Source organism: Myotis yumanensis, unplaced genomic scaffold (assembly GCF_028538775.1).
Source record: "Myotis yumanensis isolate MYYU_CA2020_CCGP unplaced genomic scaffold, mMyoYum1.0.hap1 SCAF_3, whole genome shotgun sequence".
Taxonomy (NCBI): domain Eukaryota; kingdom Metazoa; phylum Chordata; class Mammalia; order Chiroptera; family Vespertilionidae; genus Myotis; species Myotis yumanensis.
In genome coordinates, this window is record NW_027223754.1 from 185,326,393 (window position 1) to 185,353,647 (window position 27,255).

Consider the following 27,255-nt stretch of genomic DNA (forward strand, 5'->3'; position numbering starts at 1 on the left):
TCCCCTCTGTGTGTAAATATTTATTGTTTATAATGTAAATCTGATTTCTTTTCAGTGAAGGGCTTTTACTATATGATCTCTTCTACAGCTTTGAATTTCTATATCTCTAGTGACTTTGAGTCATTAAAAAGGGTAAATTGTGCTAATGTACTTTGCTTAAGAATCTTGGTTAAATATATGAAGGATTTCAGGAGAAACAAATATAATATTAAAAATCTGGGGCACTTAAGGTGATATATTCATTTATTTTGAAAATTTACTAAATATTTGGGACCACCTATTTCCAACAATGTCAGACAAATAAAACATTATTATGTTGATATGCATTAAATTCTCTGTAAATGTTTTTATTTTTACAATGACTACATTTTTAAGAAAACCCAACAACTTATCCACTTAGCCAAATGGTGAAAGTATACATAACATGTTCCATGCCCCATTACCATTTCTCCTATTAGTCTAAACTGGATTTCTGTCCCAGTCTATCCATCGTGCTCCTATCTTGTTCCTTGAGTTATTTCTACTGCTAGTCTAAACATATGGCAAGGCCTGTGTATTCCCTGAATTCCTGGAATTGTTCACTTCTGGATTTCTCCTCGCAGAAGTTCTGCTCCAATGGTCATTTTCATATTCTATCACATATAATCAACCTCCTCTCCTTTTACCGCCCCCCCCACCCTTCGCACCTTAACTCCTCCTTCCTCCCTTAGATTTCTGTTCCAATTCTGAGTAGCAATTAATACTATCAACCTAACTTGCTCTCTCAGTGTTGAAGGTTGGCCCTGACCCTAGTCCAATGATTTCAACTTTAGATATGGCTACTGATTTCTCAAACTGACTTTCTTTTACCCACCAGGTAAAACATATGTCCAGTAAATATGAATTTCAAATAATAATGACTGATTTTTTAGTAGTATTGTCTCATGTAATATTTGATGTGTACTTATATTAAGAAATTAAAATAAACTACCATCCTGTATTTTTATTTCCCAAATCTTCCAATTCTACCCCTTTCTAAAAGGAAAGTAGTTCTTTCCTTATTTGCCTGTGTGTGGGGGGAGGGGGGGAGAGGGGGTAGGGACTGGTAATTATCAGATAGATACTTGGTAATTATTAAATTTTAGAAGAATTTTACCTTTGTAATTTTTCTCATTTGAATTATACTAAACTAGACAAAACAAAACAAATAAGACAAATTTTCTTTCTCTTTTTATTAATTTATTTTTTTAAAATATATTTTATTGATTTTTTACAGAGATGAAGAGAGAGGGATAGAGAGTTAGAAACATCAATGAGAGAGAAACATTGATCAGCTGCCTCCTGCACACTCCCTCCTGGGGATGTGCCCGCAATCAAGGTACATGCCCTTGACTGGAATCGAACCCGGGACCCTTGAGTCCACAGGCTGACGCTCTATCCACTGAGCCAAACCGGTTAGGGCTCTCTTTTTTTTATTTTGTAGGCTAAGCAAACATATATATATATATATTTCTGTTAAAAATTAGATTGTTTTATTTCAATTTAGCTAAATTTCTCAAGTCATTTTCTGAGACTTTGCCTCTTAATCAGAAAATTTAAGCTATTCGACTCATAACAATTCCTTTTCCTATGTTAATGTAGATTTATATTAACAACATATTTTAATTATTTTCCTTCATTTATTGAAATTTAGTCTTCTTGGAGACTCTCTACCTTTAGAAGATTGGGAGACAAATATATATTTAATCTTCCAGGGCTTACCTAATTTTTAAAATGTGGCATATCTTAATAGTTTTATTCCAACACCAGTTTAATAATTATTTATATCATATTCTCAAATAAAGCTTAGACTTGTTCTATTCAGTTCTCTACAATTACCCTACAATTTCCCAAGTAGAGATCATTTAAATTTTAGTTTCAGATTCTTTTATTACTTAACTGAAAAAAAATCAAGAAAAGTAGTAAATTGGTTGATCAAAAAGTTAGAGATAGAAATGATAAAAACAACATATATCTGAAAACATTTTTTCTTTAAACAAAATACCAACACAGCCTCTCAATAGCCAAAGTTTCGATATTAGAATAAAGAAGGCCTTTGATATAGGCTGAAGGGTCTGTTGATTAAAATTTTGTGTCTTATTTCTGGCAATTATCTCTTAATTTCCAGTTTTAACGAATCTATTTATTTTTAAATTTTATTTTTTTCAATTATAGTTGATATACAATATCATATTAGTTTCTCGCATACAACACAGCGATTAGACAACTCTACCACACCTTATGAAGTGATCCCAGCAGTAAGTATAGTACTCATCTGGCACCATACATAGTTGCATACTATTATTGACTATATTTAACATGCCACACTTTACAACCCTGTGACTTTTTTCATAACTGGCAATTTGTATTTATCTCTTTCACTTTTTTCACCCATCCCCCAACCCCTCAAAGAGTTCAGCTTCTTTAATAATGAGAATATGCTTGGGCTGAAGGAACAACATGAATGGAGAACTGGTTTAGATTTTTATAATTTTTGTTCTAATCTTTTCAAATAATTTTTTGTTGTTTTTTGTTAATCCTCTCCTGAGGATATTTTTCCATTTATGTTTAGAGAGAGTGGAAGAAAGTGGGAGGATATTTTTCCATTGATTTTTAGAGAGAGGGAAACATCAATGTGAGAGAGACATTAATTAGTTGCCTCCCCTACACACCCTGATTGGGGCTGAGAATCAAGCATGCAACCAAGGTACATGCCCTTTACCAGAATCAAACTCAGGACCCTTCAGTCTGTGGGCTGATGCTTTATCCACTGAGCCAAACTGGCTAGGGCTCAATTGATTTCTTCCACATTTAATTCAGTAGTAAACATTTTGAATGATCTTTAAAAAACTCAGCTTAATTATTTCATAACAACACTGACTTACTTACTTGCTCTTTATACTTATTTCATTAATCTATCTGGGATGCATTTGTTGAGTAAAATTATATATAGCCTCAATTTAAGACATTTCTTTCAACATAATATAAACTTCCTTATACATTCCTAATTAATATGAACATCTTTTCATCTCTGACCTATTTAACACATGACCAATTTTTATAAATAGCCCATCTGTTACTGGACTCTAAGCATTCCATTAATCCATCCATCTATTCTTGTGCCAATACCAAATTGCTTCAATTATTTAATTTTACAGCATATTTTGAAATGTGAAAATGAGCGACAGCCACTATTTGAAAATATATTATCTATTTTTGCACAATTTCATGTCAACAACAATTGTAGAATTAGTATGCCAATATTAAAGAGAAAATGTTAATATTGTGTTGATTTATCTTTTATTTATGGAGTTATATAAGAAGAGTTGGCATTTTGATAATATTAAATCTTCTATCCAAGGAAAAGAATACTTCTACATGCACCCTGGTTCTCTTTTATGCCCTTCAGCAAAGTGTTAGTTTTCTCCCAAGATGTTTTATAGATTCTGTTCTATTATCAATCAAAGATTTTTCAATGATATTTATTAGCTGGGTTTTGTATTCATTTTGCTTATAGAATTCTGTTGTAATCCCTAAAGATTTGGTGCAATTTGCCTAAAACAAAATTTTCCATTCCCCACTGCTCATTGTTCTATTACACTGTTATACTTCTCCTTAAGCTAATTTTAAAATATTATCATTCCTTAGAAAATTGTCTGCTTTTTAGAAAACTGTCAAGTGAGTGTCCCGAGCCCCTCCTATTTTAACTATCTTTTGACATTTACCTGGGAACTCTGCAATCCCCATGCTATTGACCTTTATTGTTTTATCAAGACGTTTTTCATTAATATTTTTTTCCGGTCATTTATTGAGAATTTTGGTGGGCTAGTGGGTAGATTTACGTTTTGTTCTAACATATGAATTCATTCTTGAAAATATGTAATTATCATTTTATTAGGGGAGTATCATGTATAATTTTGCATGGAGTGAGATCTCAAAAACTGGAAAGGAAGAATTGTAGCATTGTTCTTGCCCACCTCCCTCATTTTGCAAAAAAGGACTCTGGTTTCAACAAAATAAGACCATAGATTAGAACATAAATATTGGGAGTAAACACAACACACTTAAAAAATTATTTATAGATTCAAGCATTCCTGCTATAATGTGGTACAAGTTTCTTTTTATAAAAGGAGAGGTGAAGTGTTCTTCAAATTGTGAGCTAAAAATAACAGGCCTCATGGAAAATGAGATTTGGAGAGACCACTGAAATCAGTACAGGTCTCTAACCAAAGTGAGCACATGCGCACACACACACACACAGCACTCATGCACAAATCTTAGTAAAAACACTAGCATTGTTTTAGAAGACACATCTAATTTCAAAAATGTAATCTACACTAATAAAAGACAAACATGCAAATTGACCATGCCTTTGCTACACCTTAAGCCATGCCCACCAGCCAATCAGAGCGACTATATGCAAATTAACCCAATCAAGTTGGCGGCTGGCAGCCATGGAGCTAGAGCAAGCAGGAGGCTTGGTTACCCCAATGCTGGAGGAAGCCATGCTTCCTGCTTGCTGCGGCCCCAGGAGCTCCACTCAAAGCAACAAAGTTTCAATTACAGAAGGTAAATAAACCCAGATACCTGCTTTCAGCTGGCCTTGGCCATGGAGTTGGAGTGAGCAGGAGGCTTCCCTCCTGCCCGCCCTGGCCGGCTCTGAGCTCCTCTCAAGGATACAAAGTTTCAATTATGGAAGGTAAATAAATCCCACAATGAAAAAAAAAAGAAAAAAAGGAGAGGCTGGGAGCTTCCAATGATGGGGAGCTTGGCCAGCCTGAAAACGACCCTTAGCCCCTCACTCAGACTGGCCAGGCACTCCAGTGTGGACTGCCCACCCTAATGGGGGTGTGGCCAGCCTGAAAACAGCCATCAGCCCCTCACCCAGGCGGGCCAAACCTCCATGGGGTGAGGGTCCCTACTGGTGGGGGGGGGGGGGGGCTTTGACTAGCTTGCAAACAGCCATCAGCCCCTCACCCAGGCTGGCCAGGCACCCCAGTGGGACCCCCACCCTGATCTGGGACACCCTTCAGGGAAAACCAGCCAGCCCCCACCCATGCACCAGGCCTTTAGCCTATATGATAAAAGGGTAATATGCAAACTGACCCTAACAGCAGAACGACTGAGAATGACTGGTCACTATGACACACACTGACCACCAGGGGCAGATGCTCAATACAGGAGCTGTCCCCTGGTGGTCAGTGCGCTCCCACAGGGGGAGCTCTGCTTAGCCACAAGCCAGACTGATGGCTGCCAGTACAGCAGTGGTGGTGGGAGCCTCTCCCGCCTCCTCAGCAGCGCTAAGGATATCTTACTGCAGCTTAGGCCTGCTCCCTGCTGGCAAGTGGACATCCCCTGAGGGCTGCCGGGCTGCCAGAGGGATGTCTGACTGTCAGCTTGGACCTCATCCCCCAGGGAGCGGGCCTAAGCCAGCAGGTGGACATCCTCTGAGGAGTCCCAGACTGCAAGAGGTCATAGGCCAGGCTGAGGGACGACCCCTGAGTGCACAAATTTTTGTGCACCGGGCCTCTAGTATATAAAATAAAAAGGGTTCTAAAATTGTATTTAGCTTGGTGGAAGAGGATATAAGAAAGTTTTGATGCTGCTGAATGTAGAGACAACTGAAAAACACACAAATATCATGCAGAATTCTGTAGTAAGCTTTTTCAAGACAGAGCTTGAGGCCAAGTTGAGAAAAAAATGCATATTGGGTGATTGGTCACTTGTCACTGTGTACAACACTGTCTCCCCCAGAAGCTTCCTGTGTACTTTGCATTAAACCACTGTTAATTAGTTGAGTAAAATATTAATATGCCAGACAAATTCACATGTATTAAGTTGACTTCTATGAACAAACTGATTCATGTTACAGGGATATGGTATATAGCAGAAGAGATTGCATTCGCTACATCATTTCTCCAGGCATCATGTTTAAAATACTATGTAGTCCTTTTTGTGTGTTAGCAATAACAAAAACTATTACTAAGCCAGAATTGTCACTTAAGTCTTTGGTTACTTAAAGGGATACAGAGCCTCCAAAAACATCACACTTTCTAAGATGTGTAAACTACTGTTCACCACTTTGCCATTACTCTATTTGGCAAGACCGCCATGCTGATAAATCTGTTTTTGATGATCCAAGGTTAGCCTCTCCAATATAATAACCACGGCTACTGAGTACTTGCAATGTGCCTAGTTTGAATTAAGATGTGCTGTATGTAACCACTGTATATATTCTTGAGAGAGGGATAACTAATTTTTCTTCTCAATAAAATTAAGTATTTAATTTAGCTAATTTGAACAAATTGATTATTTTCAACACATTCAGAACACCCTAAGTATTTCAATAATATAATCTACTAAGTTATAACTGTCTAGACCAGCAGTTCTCAACCTGTGGGTCACGACCCCTTTGGGGGTCGAACAACCCTTTCACAGGGGTTGCCTAAGACCATCGGAAAGCACATATATAATTATATATTGTTTTTGTGATTAATCACTATGCTTTAATTATGTTCAATTTGTAACAATAAAATTGGGGGTCACCACAACATGAGGAACTGTATTATAGGGTCGCGGCATTAGGAAAATTGAGAACCACTGGTTTAGACCTACTTTGAGCAAAGAAATACATTAAGGTATGTTTCTCTTTTATATGACTATGCTCTTACAATGATAAACTATTATCTTAAAATTTATATACTAAAACCTAGCCTTTTCCTTACTCATAATTAATAGTCTTATTTTTACTTTGAATAAAAGGCAATTTCAATTTATAATAAAATCTTTAAAGAATAAATTAATGCAAATTATCACAGGATTAGCTAAAACATTTTTTTAATAGTAAAAGTTTTCTTAAGAAGATTATTTTAAAATTCTAATTATATTTAATTCCTGAAGAGGACTATTTCACTCTAATCAATGGTATTCAACATTTTCTCTATTATGAAAGATCAGAAGACAGAAAAGAGACCCACAAGTAGACAGCCAGATCATACAAATCAATGCTGGTGATGAGTAAAGAGGTAGATATTGTCTTCATAATTTAGGTTTAAGAATCTATATGACAATTTCAAAGGAAGATTATTAATAAGCATAGTTTTCCTTTTTATCTTCTTCTTCTGGGTTCTAACATTCTTTGACAAAAGTCAATTAAAAAGTAAAGAAAAGTTTTGTTTTGTTTATTTTTAAAAATCAAAGACATAAAACCTGGCCCTAACTATAAGCCTAAGCAGGATTTTCAAGGAAGATTATTCTGTTCCTCTAATTCTTCACTTGAGGTTTACTACTAACAACACATTCATAATTTACTCATCAAAAGCTTTTAAGTGCAATAAATTCTATTTTTTCGTATTGCAGCTGATAAGGACAATTATTTTTAATTTGAATTAGAGAGTAAGACCAACAGCAAGATTTTTGATAGAAGAAATTACTTAAATCACATAAGTTAGGAGTAAGAAACACAAAACCATGCACTCCTACTAAATGGACTAGATAATCTATATATATAAAAGCCTAAGCGACCAGCTGACGGTTTGACCTTCCGACTGGTAGCTATGATGTGCACTGACCACCAGGGGGCAGATGCTCCATGCAGGAGCTGCTGAGCTGTGGTGACTTGGCAGTGGAGGTTCTTAGGTGACACACCCGGAATCAGAGAGGAGGGAGCCTGATTCCAGGGTGCATCACCCGAGAACCGCCCTCTTGCAATCTGGGACCCCTTGGGGGATGTTGGAGAGCCAGTTTAGGCCCGATCCTCAAGGCCAGGCCAAGGGACCCTACTTATGCACAAATCCATGCACCGGGCCTCTAGCCCACTGGCTCCCGACTTTGGGTCTGGCTCCCCACCAGGCCTCTAATCCATTGCAGAGGTAGTGGGTCTGGCCCTTACAGAAACTTTTTGACTCAATTAGCTAAATGATGAGACGTGCAGTACCTACTGGCTGCAGCCCCAACCCATCCATTTAATATCGATTTCCAGTGGAGGCAGAAAATTTTCTCCCTACCACTTTCAGCTGGGCTTTTCTTCTTCCAGGCGGACAGTGGCACCAGCAGGCAACCTCCGGGGAGGGGAGGAGGCAAGGAGCATCTCAAGTGGGAAGAAGGAGGTTCCTGCCACCACAGCACTCTGCCTGGGTGGAAGGGCCTTGGTGGGCACCTGACAGTGAGCAGAGTCCTACCCTCAGCTGCTAGATTCCAGGCTAAGTAAATCCTGTTTGCTAAATAATTGCATTTTTCAGAAAAATGCCCACAAGTCGTCAGTTACTGCCAAACTTAGGGTAAAGTGAGATGAAAGAAGCGAGACAGATAAGAGAGAAAGTGACATAATATTGAGAAAAGAGAGGAGAGATCCCTATTCTGGGGTGCGTTACCCGAGAACCACCCTCTCCCAATCTTGGACACCTCAGGGGTTGTTGGAGAGCCAGTTTTGGCCCAATCCCCGCAGGCCAGACAGAGGGATCCCACCAGTGCACGAATCCATGCACCGGGTCTCAAGATATAAAATTATGAAGTAGCATTAAACTTCATATGTTATAAATATATTTATCAATAAAAAACTCATGAGATGGTTGCAAGTCCAGGTGAAGGTATGGTTATTGTTACTCCTGGATGCAGAGCAGGATGCAGGGCCACCTTAGGAAAGAGTCCAGTTGTCCTCTATTTGTCCTGCCCTCAAGCCTGCCTCTGTAGAAGCCCAGTAGAGTGTCTACTGGATAAGATCATGGGAAATAGGGAAATGGAATCAAAAAGAACACTGCTACCATGGTAATTAATGTGGGGCATTAAAGACCAGAACATGAAGGAAGCTGTTAATATTTTTTGAATGAACAAAATGACTTCTGTTATTTCTCTATTTAATTTATTCTGACTTAATTTGGCTTTGCATGTCTTTCTTTATATCTCTGACAACTTTGTATTAAGCTACCATAAGCCTAGGAAAAAATTAGTGAATATTCTATTCTAATTCTTTAATTTACTCTTTGGTTATAATACATTGTTTAAAACTGTTTATAAAGCAGTTTTTGAGACTATATTTGATATAATATCTCATTTTTGAGAATAGTTATGCAAACATGATATAAATTTTTGTTCTTGTGCTTATAGAAAAAATTAACCAGGAGAGGGAGAGGCACAACAAAAGCCAGAGAGAGAGAGAGAGAGAGAGAGAGAAAAATGTAATATTGTAATCGACAGAAAATTTTGTGATACTAAATTAAGATGCATGTTAAATAAGTTGCCATAACACTCTTGTTGATTTATCAAAATGAATTTTGGCTTGCTAAGAAAGTTATCTTTCTTACTTTTGCAATATGTCACAAACATGTAAGCTTGGTGCATAGTCTACATTCTTAGTTTATTAATAGCCTCTAATGTCTTACTACTTGAAATGTGAACAGAGGACCATGAATATCAGCATCACACAGAAACTTGTCAGGAATGTAGTCTTGTCTCGGGCCCCAGCCCAGACCAACTAAAAGAGAATGTTTTTTAACAAGTCCCTCAGGTGGCTAGTATACACATTTAAGTCTGAGAACACTGTTTTAACAAATCAATATAAATGTAAATAAATGTGTAGGTTGTGCCTATATATCTACTTACCTACCGATCTATCATCATCATATTTATTTATATTAGCTCCCTTTTCAAGATTTTATGTACTTACTAAACTTAGTAAAAAAAAAAAAAAAAAAAAGAAAGAAAAATATGACTTAAGGAAGAAGTGAAAAATAGAGCATTACAAGTATACTGTTGTCAAAATTGTAAAACATATCCTGACCACTGACATTTTAACTGTTTAGCTACTTCCTCAAAACTTGATTAATTTGATTGATTCAGAAAGTAGTTACTTATTGTGACTATCTTTTTCTTGAGTTTTTAAAAATTTAAATTCTTTATTTTTTAAAGTACTACATGAGTCTCCTTTTTCCCCCATTGACCTCTGCCTGGCTGCTCCCACCCACCAGAACGTGCCCTCACCCCCCTACTGTCTCTGTCCATTGGTTATGCTCATATGCATGCATATAAGTCCTTTGGTTCATTTCTTACCACCTCACCCCCTACCTTCCCTCATAGGTTGGACAGTCTGTTCGATGCTTCTATGTCTCTGATTCTATTTTTGTTCATCAGTTTATGTTGTTCATTGTATTCCACAAATGAGTGAGATCATGTGATATTTATCTTTCTCTGACTGGCTTATATTGCTTAGCATAATGCTTTCTAGTTCCATCCATACTGTTGCAAATGATAAAAATTCATTGTTTTTTTCACAGCAGCATAGATGTACCACAGTTTTCTAACCCACTCATCTGCTGATGGGCACTTAGGCTGTTTCCAGATCTTAGCTATTGTAAATTGTGCTGCTATAAACATAGGGGTGCATATATCCTTTCTGATTGGTGTTTTTGATTTCTTGGGATATATTCCTAGAAGTGGGATCACTGGGTCAAATGGGAGTTCCATTTTTAATTTTTTGAGGAAACTCCATGTTGTTTTCCACAGTGGCTGCACCAGTCTGCATTCCCACCAGCAGTGCACAAGGGTTCCTTTTTCTCTGTAGCCTCGCCAGCACTTGTCGTTGTTGATTTGTTGATGATAGCCATTCTGACAGGTGTGAGCCGGTACCTCATTGTTGTTTTGATTTGCATCTCTCAGATGATTAGTGACTTTGAGCATGTTTTCATATGTCTCTTGGTCTTCTGTATGTCCTCTTTTGAAAAGTGTCTACTTAGGTCCTTTGCCAATTTTTTTTATTGGATTATCTTCCTTTTGTTAAGTTGTATGAGTTCCCTATGAATGTTTGAGATTAAACCCTTATCGGAGATAACATTGGCAAATATATTATTTCATGCAGTGGGCTTTCTTGTTTTGTTGATGGTTTCTTTTGCTGTGCAGAAACTTTTTATTTTGATGTAGTCCCATTTGTTTATTTTCTCCTGAGTTTCCATTGCCCTAGGAGCTGTATCAGTAAAGATATTGCTACAACATATGTCTGCTATTTTGCTGCCTATGATTCTTCTAAGATTTTTATTGTGACTATTTTAAAAGAAAACTCTACCATCTGGATGACACAAAGGAGTTTAAATTTGAAGGATTTAAACTTATCTAATCCAAAATAAATGAGAAACTGCAAAAAGTAGCAACTAAATATTATGCATCTCTTTCTAAAACAGGACAGATGAAGAAGCATAGTTCTGATAATACAAGGAAAGCTTAAAATGAAAAATCTTTCTACATCATACTATAAAAGTAACAGTATTTTTTGTGGGGAAGGGATATCTTTCTACTTAGTTCATTATATTTTAACAACTATATATTTTTAATTTATTAAGTCCCACACTGTACAGGAACTCAAAGCAATCCATACATAATGAAAAAAAACTACTAGAGCTTAATAAAATTTTTACATTTGGAATTAAAAATTACTAAACAGTAATTCTAAAGCCCATTTATAAAGTAGAAAAATATATTAATAATTTAATTTTTAAAAGGTCAATAAACTGAAGTCAAAGTGAAACCGAAATGTGGATGTTTGAGTTCGAGTTCATTGTCTCTCGAAATCAAAGAATGAAGTCGTGGACAAAAATGGCTAATGGAGGCAAAGTTTATTGAGAGCATCATGCGAATTAAAGTATATTAGTCCATGTGTAGAGTCCCACATGGCCATAAGCCTCATGTGCACAGAGATGTGCTCCCCCCACCATAGGAACATCAGGAAACATTGTGTTCCCAGGGTAAAGAGGGGAGGGCAAGAGGAAGGACATGTCTTTTAATTTAGGGGGTGGATACAGCCTCGCTAGTTCCTAATTGGTCTTTTCAAAGAATTCAGCTGTAGGGCGGCGCGGCTATAGGGTTAAGCCTCGGACTGACCCATTGGAAAAGCCACAAACAAGTCCCACCTTAGAGGGCACAGTCCTCTTAGCATAATTAGGCTTGGCCTTATGATGCTCCCTAGATCTTACCTGGGTAGCTAATGGGCTGAGGGAGATGTAGCAAGTGCTGCCAAAGCAAGTGAAACTCAGGAAAACATTGTAACTATGGTGACCACTACCTTGTTTACCTCTGGCTATAAAATAAAGGCTCAGCTTGCCTCTGGATCTCTCTCTGTGGCCTCAGCCAGGCACAGGAAGATCCACCTAGACCCAGCTTATTCTCTTTGTCATTTCTCCATCCTTCACCACCCTCACTCAGGCTTGTGGAACCCTTGGCTGAACTGGCTGAGCACATTCAGCCTTAATAACATTCTTTGGATTAGTTACAGCATATGCCTCATTGTACTGTATTGGTTATCTGCAAGCTGCCGGTCGTAGCAACATTCATAAATTTTGAAGCTTATTTCTCTTGTGCCTGTCCTTCCTTCTCAGCCCCATTGGGATGTCTTAGTAACTCCACCTAGTTGGGTTCCCAGTTTTTATCCCCCCCACAAGGTCCCAGTCCCTGTATGTTTAGTTTCACTTTGCCTCCTCAAAACGGCTTAACTCATTTCTGCAAAGCAACTGTGATAGGGAGTGGTATTATCAATAGAGGATAGAATTTGTTTGATACTATTTATTTGCTTAAACAGTCTCAAAATTCCAAAAACAAATTAATTTTTGTTTAATCAGAAACTGTAAATGACACTGAAAGTCCACTTTTAGTGATTATAATTTACCTTTATTTGGGTCAAACTATTTCTAAACATTTCCTGATTATAGATTTTTTTAAAAATTAAATGTCAGAAAATGAGTGTTCTGTAAGTTATTTTTTTCTTGTGTTTGACCTAAATGCTATATGTTGAATTACAAACCTATGTTTAATGCACAAATATATGATCATTATCCCCACTGAAACATGTATTGGGGTGACTTTTGTTTTCAAGTTAACATTTGTCATGATTGGAGGCTTTGCTATAGACTGGAAAGACTGTAGGCTTCAGACCCAAATAAACCCATGCTATTCTGACTGTTGCTTCCAAATTTTATAACATTTAGTAAGTCATTTAACTTCTCTTAGCCTCAATTTTCCCATCTTTAAAATGGGAATAATCATGCTTTTCTTATCTAAGAATGAATGGTGCTAAATATGAAAATTCTAGCTCATAAAAAGCTTTCAGCAGTGAAGTAGATTCTGTTATTGTTATTATTACTAATATTATCATCTCCATGCCACTTCCTTAAGCATCCCTACTTTTATCAGAGTTCTAGTTTTCCAAAAGCAAAGTTGTCTCTCAAGGTATTAAAATTTTAAAATTCCTATTCACCTGAACACTTATTGGTCTTTCTAACCCCTTCATCTGACTTCTTGATACCATCCTCTGTTATTTCCTCATGGAATATGATTCACCATTGATCTGTTCTGTGCCTTCTATCCTTTTCTCTCCATTAGATTTCCCCTCAACCCATATATATTATAAGATAGCTCTTATCCACATTCCAGAATAAACTAAAAAGTCTGAAAAATTAGATACTAAAAAAATAGTAATGGATATTCTACTTATTAAAATCAGTATATATAGGCTGTTGTTCTCAAATAGTAAGCAAGTCCTAGATATATACATATCTTTAAATTTCCATTAGGGAATAAATGACTATAATTAATCTAAACTAATACTTGGCAACATTCCTATTTTAATAAAACCCAGGTAAATGAATTTTTGATAGAAATAAATGACAATGGAAACAGTTTAGAAATCTATTATGTTCATATTAGCAAGGAAAAAAAGAGTAGAATGATATGAACAACATTTTCAGCAGTCAACAATTGAGCTATTTATTTATGGATGACTTATCCTTTAAAACAGTAATTAAGTCAAGGTCCATTAAAAATGTTCTCCATATTAGACTTTTCCAAATTTCTATTCTTCAATTATTTTGCTTTTGGAATAATGCTTCCTACTGATGATATTAAATAAATATATTTAATAAAATTTCTTGTTTTTACATCAAATGTTTGACATCAGCCAGATTTACATTTGGAGATGTACATTCAGAAGGTGAATTTTAATGAGTACTCAGTATAAGATTGTCTTATTGAAGTGTTTCTCCTTGCTCATTGGATACACTGTCAAAAATATGTTGCTGGAAGGAGCAATTTAATCACTGAGTGTTGTCAATCTTTGGATGCTCATAGAAACACAAAGGGGAAATGTAAATGGCAATCTACCTTATTAAACATTTTATTCTTCATTTCTTTCCTGCTTAGAATGATTATGCAATACCATCAGGTGAATATTTTCTTTCTTATACTTGTACTAGAGGCCTGGTGCACGGATTCATGCACTGGTGGGGTCTCTTGGCCTTGCCTGCGCCCTCTCACAATCTGGGACACTTTGGGGTATGTCAGACTGCCAGTTCCCACCCGATCCACACAAGCCAGGCCGAGGGACCTCACCAGTGCACGAATCCGTGCACTGGGCCTCTAGCATGCATATAAGATCTTTGGTTAATCTCTTCCCTCCCTACCCTTCCCCACTTCCTTCTGAGATTCATCAGTCTGTTCCGTGTTGCCATGCCTGTGCATTGAGCATCTGCCCTCTGGTGGTCAGTGTACCAGCGAATGGTCAAACGATCATATATATATAATATTTTCAAGGCTTGTCTTCAAGGTATTTTATGACAATAGTTATTGTGGCACATTAAGAGAAGGTGATTTTTTCTACCAAATAAGTATTTGCATTTGACATACATGAGAACAGGCTTTTCTTGTTGTTTTAAAATCTTCCTGAATAAAGAATAAAGAAACTATTATAAAACTTACTATTTTTTGGAAATATTACTTGGAAAAATTTATTTACCTGGGTTTATTATATTAAAATAAGAAAGTTGATTATATTAATATAGATTAATTATAGTAATTTATTCCCTAATGGAAACTGAAGGATATGCTTACTATATGAGTATATCAGCCTATGTATGTATTGATATAATTTATTTTAATAAGCAGGATGTTCATTATTATTCTTTCTAATATCTAAATCACTCAGATGTTTTAAGTTGAATTTATTGGGGTAACACTGGCTAACAGAATTATACAAGTTTCAGGTGCACATTTCTAAAGAACATTATTTGTACACTGTGTTGTATGTTCACCACCCCAAGTCAAGTCTTAATATACTCATACTCAAACCCTATGTGATTTTAAAAAATCAGTATTTAACCCTAGCCAGTTTTACTCAGTGGATAGAGGATAAGCCTGTGGACCAAATGGTCCCAGGTTTGATTCCCATTAAGGGCATGTACTTCAATTTCAGGCTCCTCCCTGGTGTGGGTCCTGGAGTCAGGGGCATGCAGGAGGCAACCAATCAATGTGTTTCTCTCACAAAATAAAAAATAATAAAATAGTTTTAAAAATCAGTATTTAATCAACACTCTAATATTAGTCTAAATTTTAAAATTACTTATTACAAAATAATTTATTTTTAAAATGGTGACAAGTGCTAATAAGCTTATTATAGATTAGGTGACTTGGTTTGCTCAGGATTTTCTTGATGTCAAACCTCAAAGTCTCATGTTCTGGGAACCCACTAAGTCCTAGAAAAGCTGAGATGGGTGGTCACCCTAGTCACAGGTCAATTAAATAAATGTAGCCAAAAGCACACAAAATACAAACTAAAACCAAGAGTTAGACTGTGAATATGATTTATAAAATTTTAAATTCACCTTAAAGAGTAAAAAAATTGATTTAATTATTCTGATTAATAGAGAGTATTGCTGTACAAAGTCTGATTAAAAGGAAAAAAAAAGTCAGCACTGCTTAACATAGCTTATAACAATGATCAAAATTTACCTTAATCAGATACTTACTTCTGTAAAAATTCTTCATAGCCACATATACTTAGAAGATAATCTTTGTGGAATAACTGGTCATTTGTCCAAAAATGCAGAATTTCTGCAATTAGGTCTTTGACAAGATAATTAGCTAAAAACAAAGGTGAATAATAAAGTTAATTAGCTTATCATATATTGGCTAAGAAAAAGTTTATAAACACAAAAAAATGATATACAAATTATGATGGAACCCTCTAGTTCCATCAAGAAACATTAAAATGAGATTTATTAGTTTAGTTTGATGTGGAGATGTTTTTGAAAAAATTGTATTTTGTTTGATTAGTCTATCTTCATAGTATATAATAGAGCAAGGTATCTCATTCCTGATATCAAAATCTTTGGTACATTGTAGGTGTGCATAAAAATTTTCTACTGTGACTACCCTTAGGGACTTCAGATATCCCAATAAGATCACATAGTGATAAGTGGCAATCCAAGAGTCTAAATTAAATCAGTCAATTCCAATTCTTTTATTTTTATTGATTTCAGAGAGGAAGGGAGAGGGAGAGAGAGATATAAACATAAATGAGGACGGGGATCATTGATTGGCTGCCTCCTGCGTGCCCTAGAGTGGGTATTGAACCTGCAACCCTGGCCAGGAATCGAACTGTGACCTCCTGGTTCATAGGTCTACACTCAAACTGAACCATGCCTGTCAGGCTCCGTTACAATTCTTAATGATTCTAACTCTCTAAAGCTGATTTTTCTTCCTTTCCCAAGTAGGAGCTACTCAAGGTTCTGCTTTGAACAACATTATAATAACCTTAATGAACATGTATTTTCATTCTCCACCTTTCCTGGAACTCAAAGTGTAAGCATACTATAATTTAAAGGCTTTTGTTTTCTCATATTTATATTCCATAATCTCCCCCCTAAGCTTTTACATGCATATGCCATTTAATAGTGGCCACAACCATGCTGCATGTTACAATATATGTCTATGAAATATGTTTCTAAATATAAATGATAAATAGTATGGGGCTCATATCTTGTCATAAATGATAATAGTTGAAAATTAGATGGCGGCATAGGTAAACACCGGAGATTGCTGCCTCACACAACCACTTCAAAAATACAACTAAAAGACTGAACGGACATCACCCAGAACCACAGGAAGGCTGGCTGAGTGGAAATTCTACAACTAGAGGGAAAGAGAAAAGCATACCGAGACTCAGAGGAGGCGCAGTGCGAAAGTAAAATACTAAGGTGCGGAGGTGCATGCAGAGGGGGCTGGCGGCTGAGGGCACGGTTGTCCTTTTCAATCGGGAGGGAGTCTCAGACTCTGAGCTCCAGTTCTGGGCGAGTCTCTAGGGACCCAGACTCATACGGGAGAAGCGGGACTGTCTGGCATCTGTTGGAACTCGAGGGCAGCTTTCTCTCTGAGGGGCTTGAAGTGATTACTGGGACATTGAGAAGCAAAGCCTCTGAGGGAAGGACTGAGAGCAGCCGTTATTGCTAGCCCTGCCCTGTTGATCCCGTAGGACCCGCCCTGCCCAAGCCCTGCAGGGAGGCATTTGCTGGATAGCCTCAGGCAAAGGCTAGATTAGCACCTCCCTAGAGATCCAGGAGCCAGGAAGCCCAGAGGTCAGAGTGGGACCATCCAGTTTGAAGCTCCATGAAAACATTAAGGACACACTCAGGGGGCAGATTCAGTGAGCACCAAAGCCCCATTCAAGCAAGTCTTGCCCCAGAGGGGTGTCTCCAGCACAGAAGTTCTCCCACTTCAGACACAGCTGATTCTCACAGCCAATTGGCCTGGAGGCCAATTCCTCCCAGTGATACCTACAACAATCTAGGCTTAACTATAACAAGACTGTGCACAAAGACCACAAGGGAGTGCACCAAGTGTGTCCTTCTCAGGTAATTGGAGAGGCTGAACCACTGGGCCCTAGAGGACACTTAGCACAGAAAACCACTGCATCAACACAAGGAAGCATAAAAAATGCGGAGACAAAAAAAAAGGACACAAATGACAGAAATGGAGGAAAACAAACTACTGGATATAGAGTTCACAACCACACTTTTAAGGTCTTTCAATAATTTTCTAGAAACTGCCGATAAACTTAATGAGATCTACAAGAAATCTAATGAGACCCTCGATGTTGTGATAAAGAACCAACTAGAATTAAGCATACTCTGACTGAAATAAAGAATATTATACAGACTCCCAACAGCAGACTAAAGGATTGCAAGAATCAAGTCAATGATTTGAAATACAAAGAAGCAAAAAACACCCAACCGGAAAAGCAAAATGAAAAAAGAATCCAAAAATACGAAGATAGTGTAAGGAGCCTCTGGGACAGCTTCAAGCGTACCAACATCAGAATTATAGGGGTGCCAGAAGATGAGAAACAGCGAGATATTGAAAACCTATTTGAAGAAATAATGACAGAAAACTTCCCCTACCTGGTGAAAGAAATAGACTTCCAAGTCCAGGAAGCACATAGAACCCCAAACAAAAGGAATCCAAAGAGGACCACACCAAGACACACCATAATTAAAATGCCAAGAGCAAAAGACAAAGAGAGAATCTTAAAAGCAGCAAGAGAAAGAAAGTCAGTTACCTACAAGGGAGTACCCATATGAATGTCAGCTGATTTCTCCACAGAAACTTTGCAGGCCAGAAGGGAGTGGCAAGAAATACTCAAAGTGATGAATGCCAAGAACCTACAACCAAGATTACTTTATCCAGCAAAGCTATCATTCAGAATTGAAGGTCAGATAAAGAGCTTCACAGATAAGGAAAAGCTAAAGGAGTTCATCACCACCAAACCAATATTATATGAAATGCTGAAAGATATCCTTTAAGAATAGGAAGAAGAAGAAAAAGGTAAAGATACAAATTTTGAACAACAAATACACATCTATCAACAAGTGAATCTGAAAATCAAGTGAATAATCTGATGAAAAGTATGAACTGGTGATTATAATAGAATCAGGGGCATAGAAAGGGAGTGGACTGACTATTCTTGGGGGGGGAAAGGGGTGTGGGGGATGCGGGAAGAGACTGGACAAAAATTGTGCACCTATGGATGAGGACAGTGGGTGGGGAGTGAGGGAGGAGGGTGGGGCGGGAACTGGGTAGAGGGGAGTTATGGGGGGAAAAAAGAGGAACATATGTAATAATCTGAACAATAAAGATTTAATTAAAAAAAATTATACATATCCTATATAAAAAAGTCTAATATGCTAAGTGTCCAGTTGGCCAATCAGCCGTTCAACCAATCAAAGTGTAATATGCTAATGATATGCTAAGGCTGCTCAACTGCTCGCCATGATGTGTACTGATCCTCAGGGGGTAGATACTCCAACCGGTAGGTTAGCTTGCTGCTGGGTTCTGGTCAAGACAGGCCAGACATACCCTGGAGCCCTACAGCAGTCCCTCTGCAGCTAGCCAACCTCCCGCGTCCCTCCCTGGCCCCAATCGTGCACCAGTGGGGTAGATATTTATAGGTATCTACCTCTATCTCGTTCTCTATCATATATCTATATCATATATCAGATATCTGTATCTGTATCTATATCTGTATCTCTATCTATCTCTATCTATCTATCATCAATATCTAGCTATGTCATTTCCATGCTTTGAATGTGACCTTATGGTCTCAATCAATGTAAGCAAGTGCAATAGGCTATACTGATGAACTTTAGCCAGTGAGAACTTGAGCAGCCTATTGCAAACACTCAATTGCATTCCTCTGAGTAGTGTTTTGTTAGCAATTATATGTTTACTTTGCTGTGGTTTCTTTTACTGTCACGACTTTGAGTTTGCAAGGAAAAAACTGGCTACTGTGCAAATTATACTGCTGGACCTGTCACAATGAAAAAAAGAAAGGATATAATGATTGATTTTAATATAATACATTTTTATGGTAGATTAAGACATTATTAAAGAAATGGTTGGACAAACAAATGGTAAAGACAACCAGGGAATTATGGATTGTGGAAATGCTTTGACATGGGAGAGAATATCTTAAACATACTGCCTGTTGGTAGTATTGACTGAAATAGTATGCATTGAAGCTAGAAAAAGTTATGGCCCCAGGCAAAACATGACTATAAGGGCTTTGACTAGTAGGGAGAGCATTAGCCAGTCTATGACACAGGAAAACATCTTCAAAGACAGCAGTTCACTTTAATTAACTTCACATCCATTTCCAGGACTGCATCCCTGTGCCACACCGGGCATGCATGAATTTCTTACTTCCACTACAGTCATCTTTCACTTACATCAAAGACTTCATAACCCAGTTTCCAGCTATTATTCCTCTCCTGTTCTTTGCTTTGATATCTCTTAGTACCAGATTCATGTTACTCTGGATGTTTTATTATTACTTCAAGTTCGGTATATCTAAACCTGAATTATCACCTTTCTTTTTGCAGCCAACCATTAAGTATGTGAGTTAAACTTCTCATCCATTTTGTAAGCCAACAAGAATTATGGCTTTTTAAAAGTAGATTTTATACCTGTACCTTCATTTTGGCAGCTAATAGAATACTTATCCCACTTCTTATAGACTCCCACTCCATGCAATTCTTCTCAATCTGTTGACCATATTGGAAGGGCTAAGGCCCATTTGAGATTCTTTAATTATATTACTCTGCACCTTAACTATAATTTTTATGTGTTCCCCTTGATTCCTTTACACCTTTTTGAGATGTAAAGTACCACTGCCTTTTACTAAATCTTTCTCTTCACTGTTATCTCCCCTACACTGGGCTCCAGTTCCATCAATTAAAGGCCCTCTTTTTTTACATATTGCATATCCCCCCCAATCCCTGTGAAAATTGAAATTAAGTGGGGCCATTTCAAAATAGATCCTGAAATGCCACTCCAGAAGTGCATTGCATGTTTTGCTTTTTGAAAGTTTGAACTGTTTGAACTGGTCCAAACCTTGAAATTGGGCTAACACCAAGATTGTTTTGCAAGCAATTTTTGGTAAGGCCATCAGAAGAGCAGACATTCTGACCACAAGGACTGATGACTATGGACTCTCTATCTGCAGATAGAACAAGTAGCCCATCCTATAAAGTTCAAGAGTAACCCAGATTCACAGTAGCAATACAAATTCTTCTTTTTCTTGTAATTATTCCTTTCCTCAGAAAAGCTCCCTTACTTTATACTGTAATCAGCCCACTACTCTATCTGAATCTGTTTTTCAAATTACCTTTCCTTGATCCCAAACACAGGTTGTGGCTACAGTTGTTTATATGGAAAAAATACTGCAATAATTATAAAATAATAGTACAAGAATGAACTGTGTTTTGTGTACTCACAACTATAAACCTACTTTTTTCCCACCCTTAAAACATTATTGTCTCTCATTTTGGCTTTTGAATTTTAAGTTAACATTCTAATCTAACTCTCCTTTGATTCAGATGTATAAAATAAGTTGCAATACTGTCATTCTCAAAAGCTTTTTCTCATTCCGTTGAAATTTTTGTTTCCCTGCAATTGCTGTCAGTTTGGCTCAAATAAACTTATAAAAATTATCTACACATTTGGATGTTGTTTACATCAACAATACACTCTTCGGACTTTTGTTCTTTACAGACATTTGTATTACTAGTAAAACACTAATATAAAGTTGTGAAGGGATAGCAGTTGAAGGGGTTCAGAACAAGCCTCCCCAAGATGTGCTACTTTGGCATGTGGATTATTTTGAGCTGAAGGCAGTCCAGACCCTGTGGGCTCATGAGAAACTTTTATCTCCCCCAAAATCATTGAAATTTGGGTCTTGTCCATAATGAGAGTTAGATTTGGGCCAGGTAAAACTTTTGATGACCTATGTATATGATAGGGCAACCAAATTAACTCTTTATATACTGGCTTTATTGCCCTGTGAAAGACCTTCCTCTCCTCTGAAGCCCCAAGTACCTTACCTCATCCTTAGCTCAGAATACCATATATACCTCATTTTAACTTTCTGTCTCTGAACCTATTGAGGAGATAGAGGGAAGCTAGGTAGTCAGAAATGGGGACCCTGTGGGGAATGAGGAAGTAAAACTTGGGAACCCAGTTAGGTGAAATTACTAAGACAACCCAGCTGGGCATGGAAAGAAAGGCACACACATGAGAAAAACTTTAAAAGACAAACTTTAAAATGTATGGATTATTGCTAAAACAGGCAGATTGCAGATAACCAATCACAAAGCAATAGGCATATAAAGCAATCCCAAGGATGTTGCTAAGGCAGAATTCTTTGAAAGAACCAATCAGGAGCTAGCAAGACTGCATCCACCCGTTAAATCAGTGGTTCTACACATTTGGTCGCAACCCCTTTAGGGGTCGAACAACCCTTTCACAGGGGTCGCCTAAGATCATCGGAAAACACACATATAATTACATATTGTTTTTGTGATTAATCACTATGCTTTAATTATGTTCAATTTGTAACAATGAAATTAGGGGTCACCACAACATGAGGAACTGTATTAAAGGGTTGCGGCATTAGGAAGGTTGAGAACCACTGCCCTAAATTGAAAAGTGCCCACTTCCTCTCATGGGCTCTCTCTCCTCCTCCCTACACTCAATGGATTCTTGACATTCCTGTGGCAAGGGAACATGTCCCTTGCACTCACTTGGCTTGTGGCCATGTGGGACTCTACACATGGACTAATAGACGTTAACACCCGACTATAACATGGAATGGAAGCTCTGGACACTGTCCTGCTCCTGGAACCCCAGCTGCACCTTTCCCAATAAACTTTGCCTCTGTTAACTGTTTTTGTCCATGACTTCGTTCTTCAATTTCTTGAGACAGTGAACTCGACTCAAATCTCACATTTTAGTTTCACTATCATGTATGTGGGGGTCTCTGACTCTCATGTATTTGGAGGTCCCATATGTACATGTCATTAAATTTGGTCACTTTTTCTTATTAATCTTTTACATTGATTTTATTATTAGACCAGCCAAAAAAACCTAGAAGGGTAGAGGAAAATTTCTTCCTCTCCCACACAGTTTTAGCCACCAAGATTATTTTAAAGTGAAGACATTTGAAATATTATTTGAACTTTTCTTATCTGACTAACGCAGGGAAAAATAGATTCCTTAAGCTACCGTTTTTCATTCTGAGCTAGTTTCCTGCAAATTCCAGGAAGCAGGAAGGAGACAGACTGCCTATCTATTAGTATAAGAAAGCAATATAACTCTCCATACTTTTCTATTCAAACTCTAAAGTTCCCCTTCATTCATCCCAAACACTTTTACATTAAATGAGTATAAAAACCTTTACCTCTGGGTATTCAGCAGGTAAATTATTACTGAGTAACTTTTATGCAAATGTAAATAAGCCTTGTCTTTTCTTGTTAATTTTTTTATTGTCAATTAAGTCACAGTACCTGTCCCCCTTCAAATGTAAATAGAAAGAGAATGGCATAGGCTGGCTACACTGCATATTTTAATGAATGTGTTCTTTCTCCTCCTTTCTTCTCTACTTCATCCCTTCCTTCTTTTCTTTCTTTTTCTTATAAATACTTTTAATATTCTTGGGGACACAGACATCCCCTTTACCGTTATACATCTCTAACAGTAAACACAATGACCTAATCACTTTACTGAAACTTTTCATAAAAATAAAAAATGGACTTGGCTGGTGTGGCTAGGTTGGTTGGAGCATCCTCCCATGCACAGAAGGATCAAAGGGTCACAAGTTCAATTCCTGGTCAGGGTAAGGGTGGTAATTAATCAATGTTTCTCTCTCCCTCTCCCTTTCCCTCTCAAATCAATAAAAAAGATATTTTAAAAAAATGTTTAAAATTAAAATAAAAGTAAAAAATGAGCTGTGGCTTGCTCAACAAAGAGATATCTTAGATGCGTGGGGGGTGAGGGGGAGGGAATGTTAGAAATTAAACATTGTAAATTAGAAGAAGAGCATTGGTCTCCCTAGTTCACAATTATTCCCTTTCTGCAGTAACTGAAGCCAACATGACCCTAGCCACTCTGATTGGATCAAGTAGCAGAACCATTGATTTTGGCTATGCAATCAGAATCCTGCTTTTATAAATATGGAATTGGGTCCAATGGAGAGACTGAAATTTCTTTAGGTAGCTGGCCAAATAGCATTTAAGCTTGAGAGCTTGGCTTTACATATTTTCTGGAAAAGCAAGAGAAATGTGAAAGGCAATTATATAGAGAGGAAATGGGGTGAGAGGCATACAGAAATTTTAGACTGCTTGTTTATCTGTATATTATCAAGTTTTTGCTGAACTCCTACTCTTAAATTCTGTAATATATCCCTCTATTTTTTAAAAATGCTTATTTTTTTTCTGCCAAAGCCAGTAGAAGTTGGTTTCTGTTAGTTTCAAACCAGATGGTCCTATTAATATTTGAACATAATGTTATATTTGTAGTCACCTGTACTCAGAGCCTTGACTGGAGTAAGAAAGAAAAAGCAAAAGAATAAAAGTAAAATAATCAATGAAAAAATATTTCTTGGGTCATTATTTGTCAAGAAACAATATTTGATATATAGAAACTTAGTAGCAACTACATTTTGTTCAAATAATTAATATTGTTTTGCAAAATAGTTGACTATAAGTGAAATAATATAGTAGACCACTTTACAGACATTCTAAAACTTTAGAGAAATAAGAATTATCTGGTGAATTTAATGAAATACAGATCCTTAGGATCCATTCCAAGAGACTTTGAGTCAATTTGATTCAGTAATTATGTTAGGCTGTACAGAGCTAATATAGTTCTATGTATCAATGTATAGTCTTCCTCACAATTTATTTATATTTCAATTAAATAGTCATTTCTAATGCATTTTCATTCATATATATCTAGACTCTCTTTAAAATTGGTTTGTAATATGCTAAAAAATTTACTATACTTGCCATTATTTTATAGAAGGAAAATAAGGTGTCCTAGACTGAGCTACGTGAAGAGAGGTCTTCAACACAATAGCTAAACAAATGTTAACAAAACGTTTCTAGTTGTTTTCCTCATACTTCACTTCAGGGCAAAATACTACCTAATAATGCTGCACTTAATGATTTTCACTAGTGGACTCAAGGCTATGCAGCTTATTCCAGCTTTATGTAGATTTTTATGCTTATTTGCAAGGTTGCTTACCATGTGGCATAAAATGAAGTAGTTGTGTTGAGTCACCAATAAAAATATTTATACTAAACTTAGTATTAGAAAAGAGTTGGTATGGAAATGCTGTAGTAGTGCTCCAGATCTTCCCCGAATTGGAATTAATGTCAGCTGCATGGTATGTTTCTCTGATTCTGAAAAACATAGGTGAAAAAATTACTTAGGACAAGATTATAAGAAACATCATGCAGAGTTTTCTATAGAAGATAAGAAATATGAAAACAAAAAGCAGCTGATTTGTGACACAGTGCTATGAACTAGGCCAGATTGGTAAAAATTACAATTATACCAGAAACAACCCTAGAGGGCTGTTGTTGAAGCTCTTCCACAAGCACCTTATGTGAAGCAATTAAGAATACATTGCCATTCATAAAACATAAAAATTCACTCTTTATATAATGATTCCTTGCTTTATTATCATTGCTTCTGAAGCCTGAACTCTTTGCTTTGGTTTTTGTTTCTGTCTAACTTTTTTGAAACTAGAAATCACTCATCTTAATATCATAATTTGGTAAACAAATTCTCTTGTTTGTCAAATTGGTGAATGCCATTTGGGCTGTCCACTTTTCTTAAATTTTTGGATTTTACACACCTTTTAATTTTACATAAATAATTGAACTCAAAAGTCATTGGTATATTCTGAACAATTACTTTTTGCTCAAATGAGCCAGAGAATTGAACAATAGCTTATCCTTGGAGCCAGAAGTCTTGAGTTTAATCCTGCTCTTCCATTTAGTAGTTTTATAGTCAGAGGCAAGTTATTTGACCAGTCTCATTGCACAACTAAGAATATGTATATCTATAGTGGTCCTCCCTTAACCATGGTTTTGCTTTCTGTGCTTTTAACATCGTAATTAGCTAGTTAATAGTAATTATAGGAAGAGAGTAAAGGGGAAACCCAACATTATAAGCATGGTCATCTGGGCAGCTTCACCAGAAGGCTACAGCCTCACACTGCCCAGGAAACCACCCATCCATTCCATGCAGATCACTAGGGGAAAGGATCAAACAAAAGGGAAGATGAGCACCTGTGCAGGGAAGTTGGGATGATGTAGGGAAGGTGCTTGCCTGTCAGTCTAGCCTGGGGAACAATGGCTGGGTTAGGGGGTGGACCCCATCAAAAGTGCACAAAATCTTGGAAAGTAAAATCCACAGAGAAATGAGCTTTCTCTCTCGTCTGCAACTTGTTCCCTCTCGCTCTCTTGCTCTGTCACCTCACGTGCCCATCTGTTTGCATAGCCACGTGGCCTTAAGCAGCTGCATGGCCCATGGCAGTGTGACCCCCCACACAGTGGACTGCAGCTGGGAGTACAGACTAAGCCAGATATTGGACTGGACTGGACGTTAACGTGAAACAGAAATTATGGGCAATGGCCTTAATTCTGGCCCTGTTGATGATAAGACTGGACTTCTATGGCAAGATAGACAAAGACGGGAACTCCTTAATTTTACATCATCAATAAAGCTTTGCACAAGAGAAAATTTATTTGACTATAGACAACAAAAATAATGCCAGAAGTTGAGTAATGATTCAATTTGTCATAAATTTATACTTTTCATTGTACTAAAGATTACAGAACATTTTATATGCCAAATTAATCAGTTTAGTAATATTAAATAGAAAAATTTATGCAGGTATAGAAATTTCAAATTTTAATGAAATAACAATACTTACTTTTTTACTTTGTCACAAAAGGAGGCCAGAGTCATATTACTGCCTTCAGGTACTTCAATTAGCTGAATGGAACAACCTGTCAGCTTAAAATAAAAATTGTTAAATTTATATAGTTTAGTGTGGGGAAAAGATTAATTCAATTCTATCTTTTTTATCTTGTTTTAAAGATTTCTACTGTTTTACTTTTTTAGATTTTTAAATGAAGTAATACATATCGAAAATTGCAAAAATCTTAAATATATAATTTAAGTTCTGAGGGATGTATATAACTGTAACATCAATATTCCAATCAAAATATAAAACATTGTCATTACTTCAGAAAGTTTCTCCACATTTCTCTCTGTCAATCTGGACATCTACTTGGAAACTATAGTTATTCAGATTTCTATTACCGTTGATTTGGTATATGTGCTCTTTTGTTTCTGGCTTCTTTCAATTAAATGACATATCTTTTTAAATGTATCTATATTGTCTCACATATCAATAGTTCATCTTTTTTATTGTTGACTAGAGGCCCAATGCACGAAATTCGTGCTAGAGTAGGCCTTCCTTCCCCTGGCTGACAGCACTGGCTTCCCTCTGGCACCCAGGACCAGGGCTTCCCTCTGGCCGCCAGCAGGCACCAGGGACTGGGCTTCCCTTTCAGCTCCGGT

General features: G+C 37.0%; 1 protein-coding gene across 1 annotated transcript in view; it reads right to left on the reverse strand.

Moving 5' to 3' along the window:
- PIK3C2G (phosphatidylinositol-4-phosphate 3-kinase catalytic subunit type 2 gamma) overlaps positions 1-27,255 on the reverse strand; it is a 293,693-nt gene that overhangs the window by 242,701 nt on the left and 23,737 nt on the right. The window contains exons 3-5 of the mRNA XM_070410626.1: positions 26,603-26,685; positions 24,904-25,061; positions 15,798-15,912 (exon numbers count right to left, since the gene is read on the reverse strand). Coding sequence (XP_070266727.1) covers positions 15,798-15,912; positions 24,904-25,061; positions 26,603-26,685 — 356 coding nt within the window. The remainder of the gene's footprint in view (positions 1-15,797; positions 15,913-24,903; positions 25,062-26,602; positions 26,686-27,255) is intronic.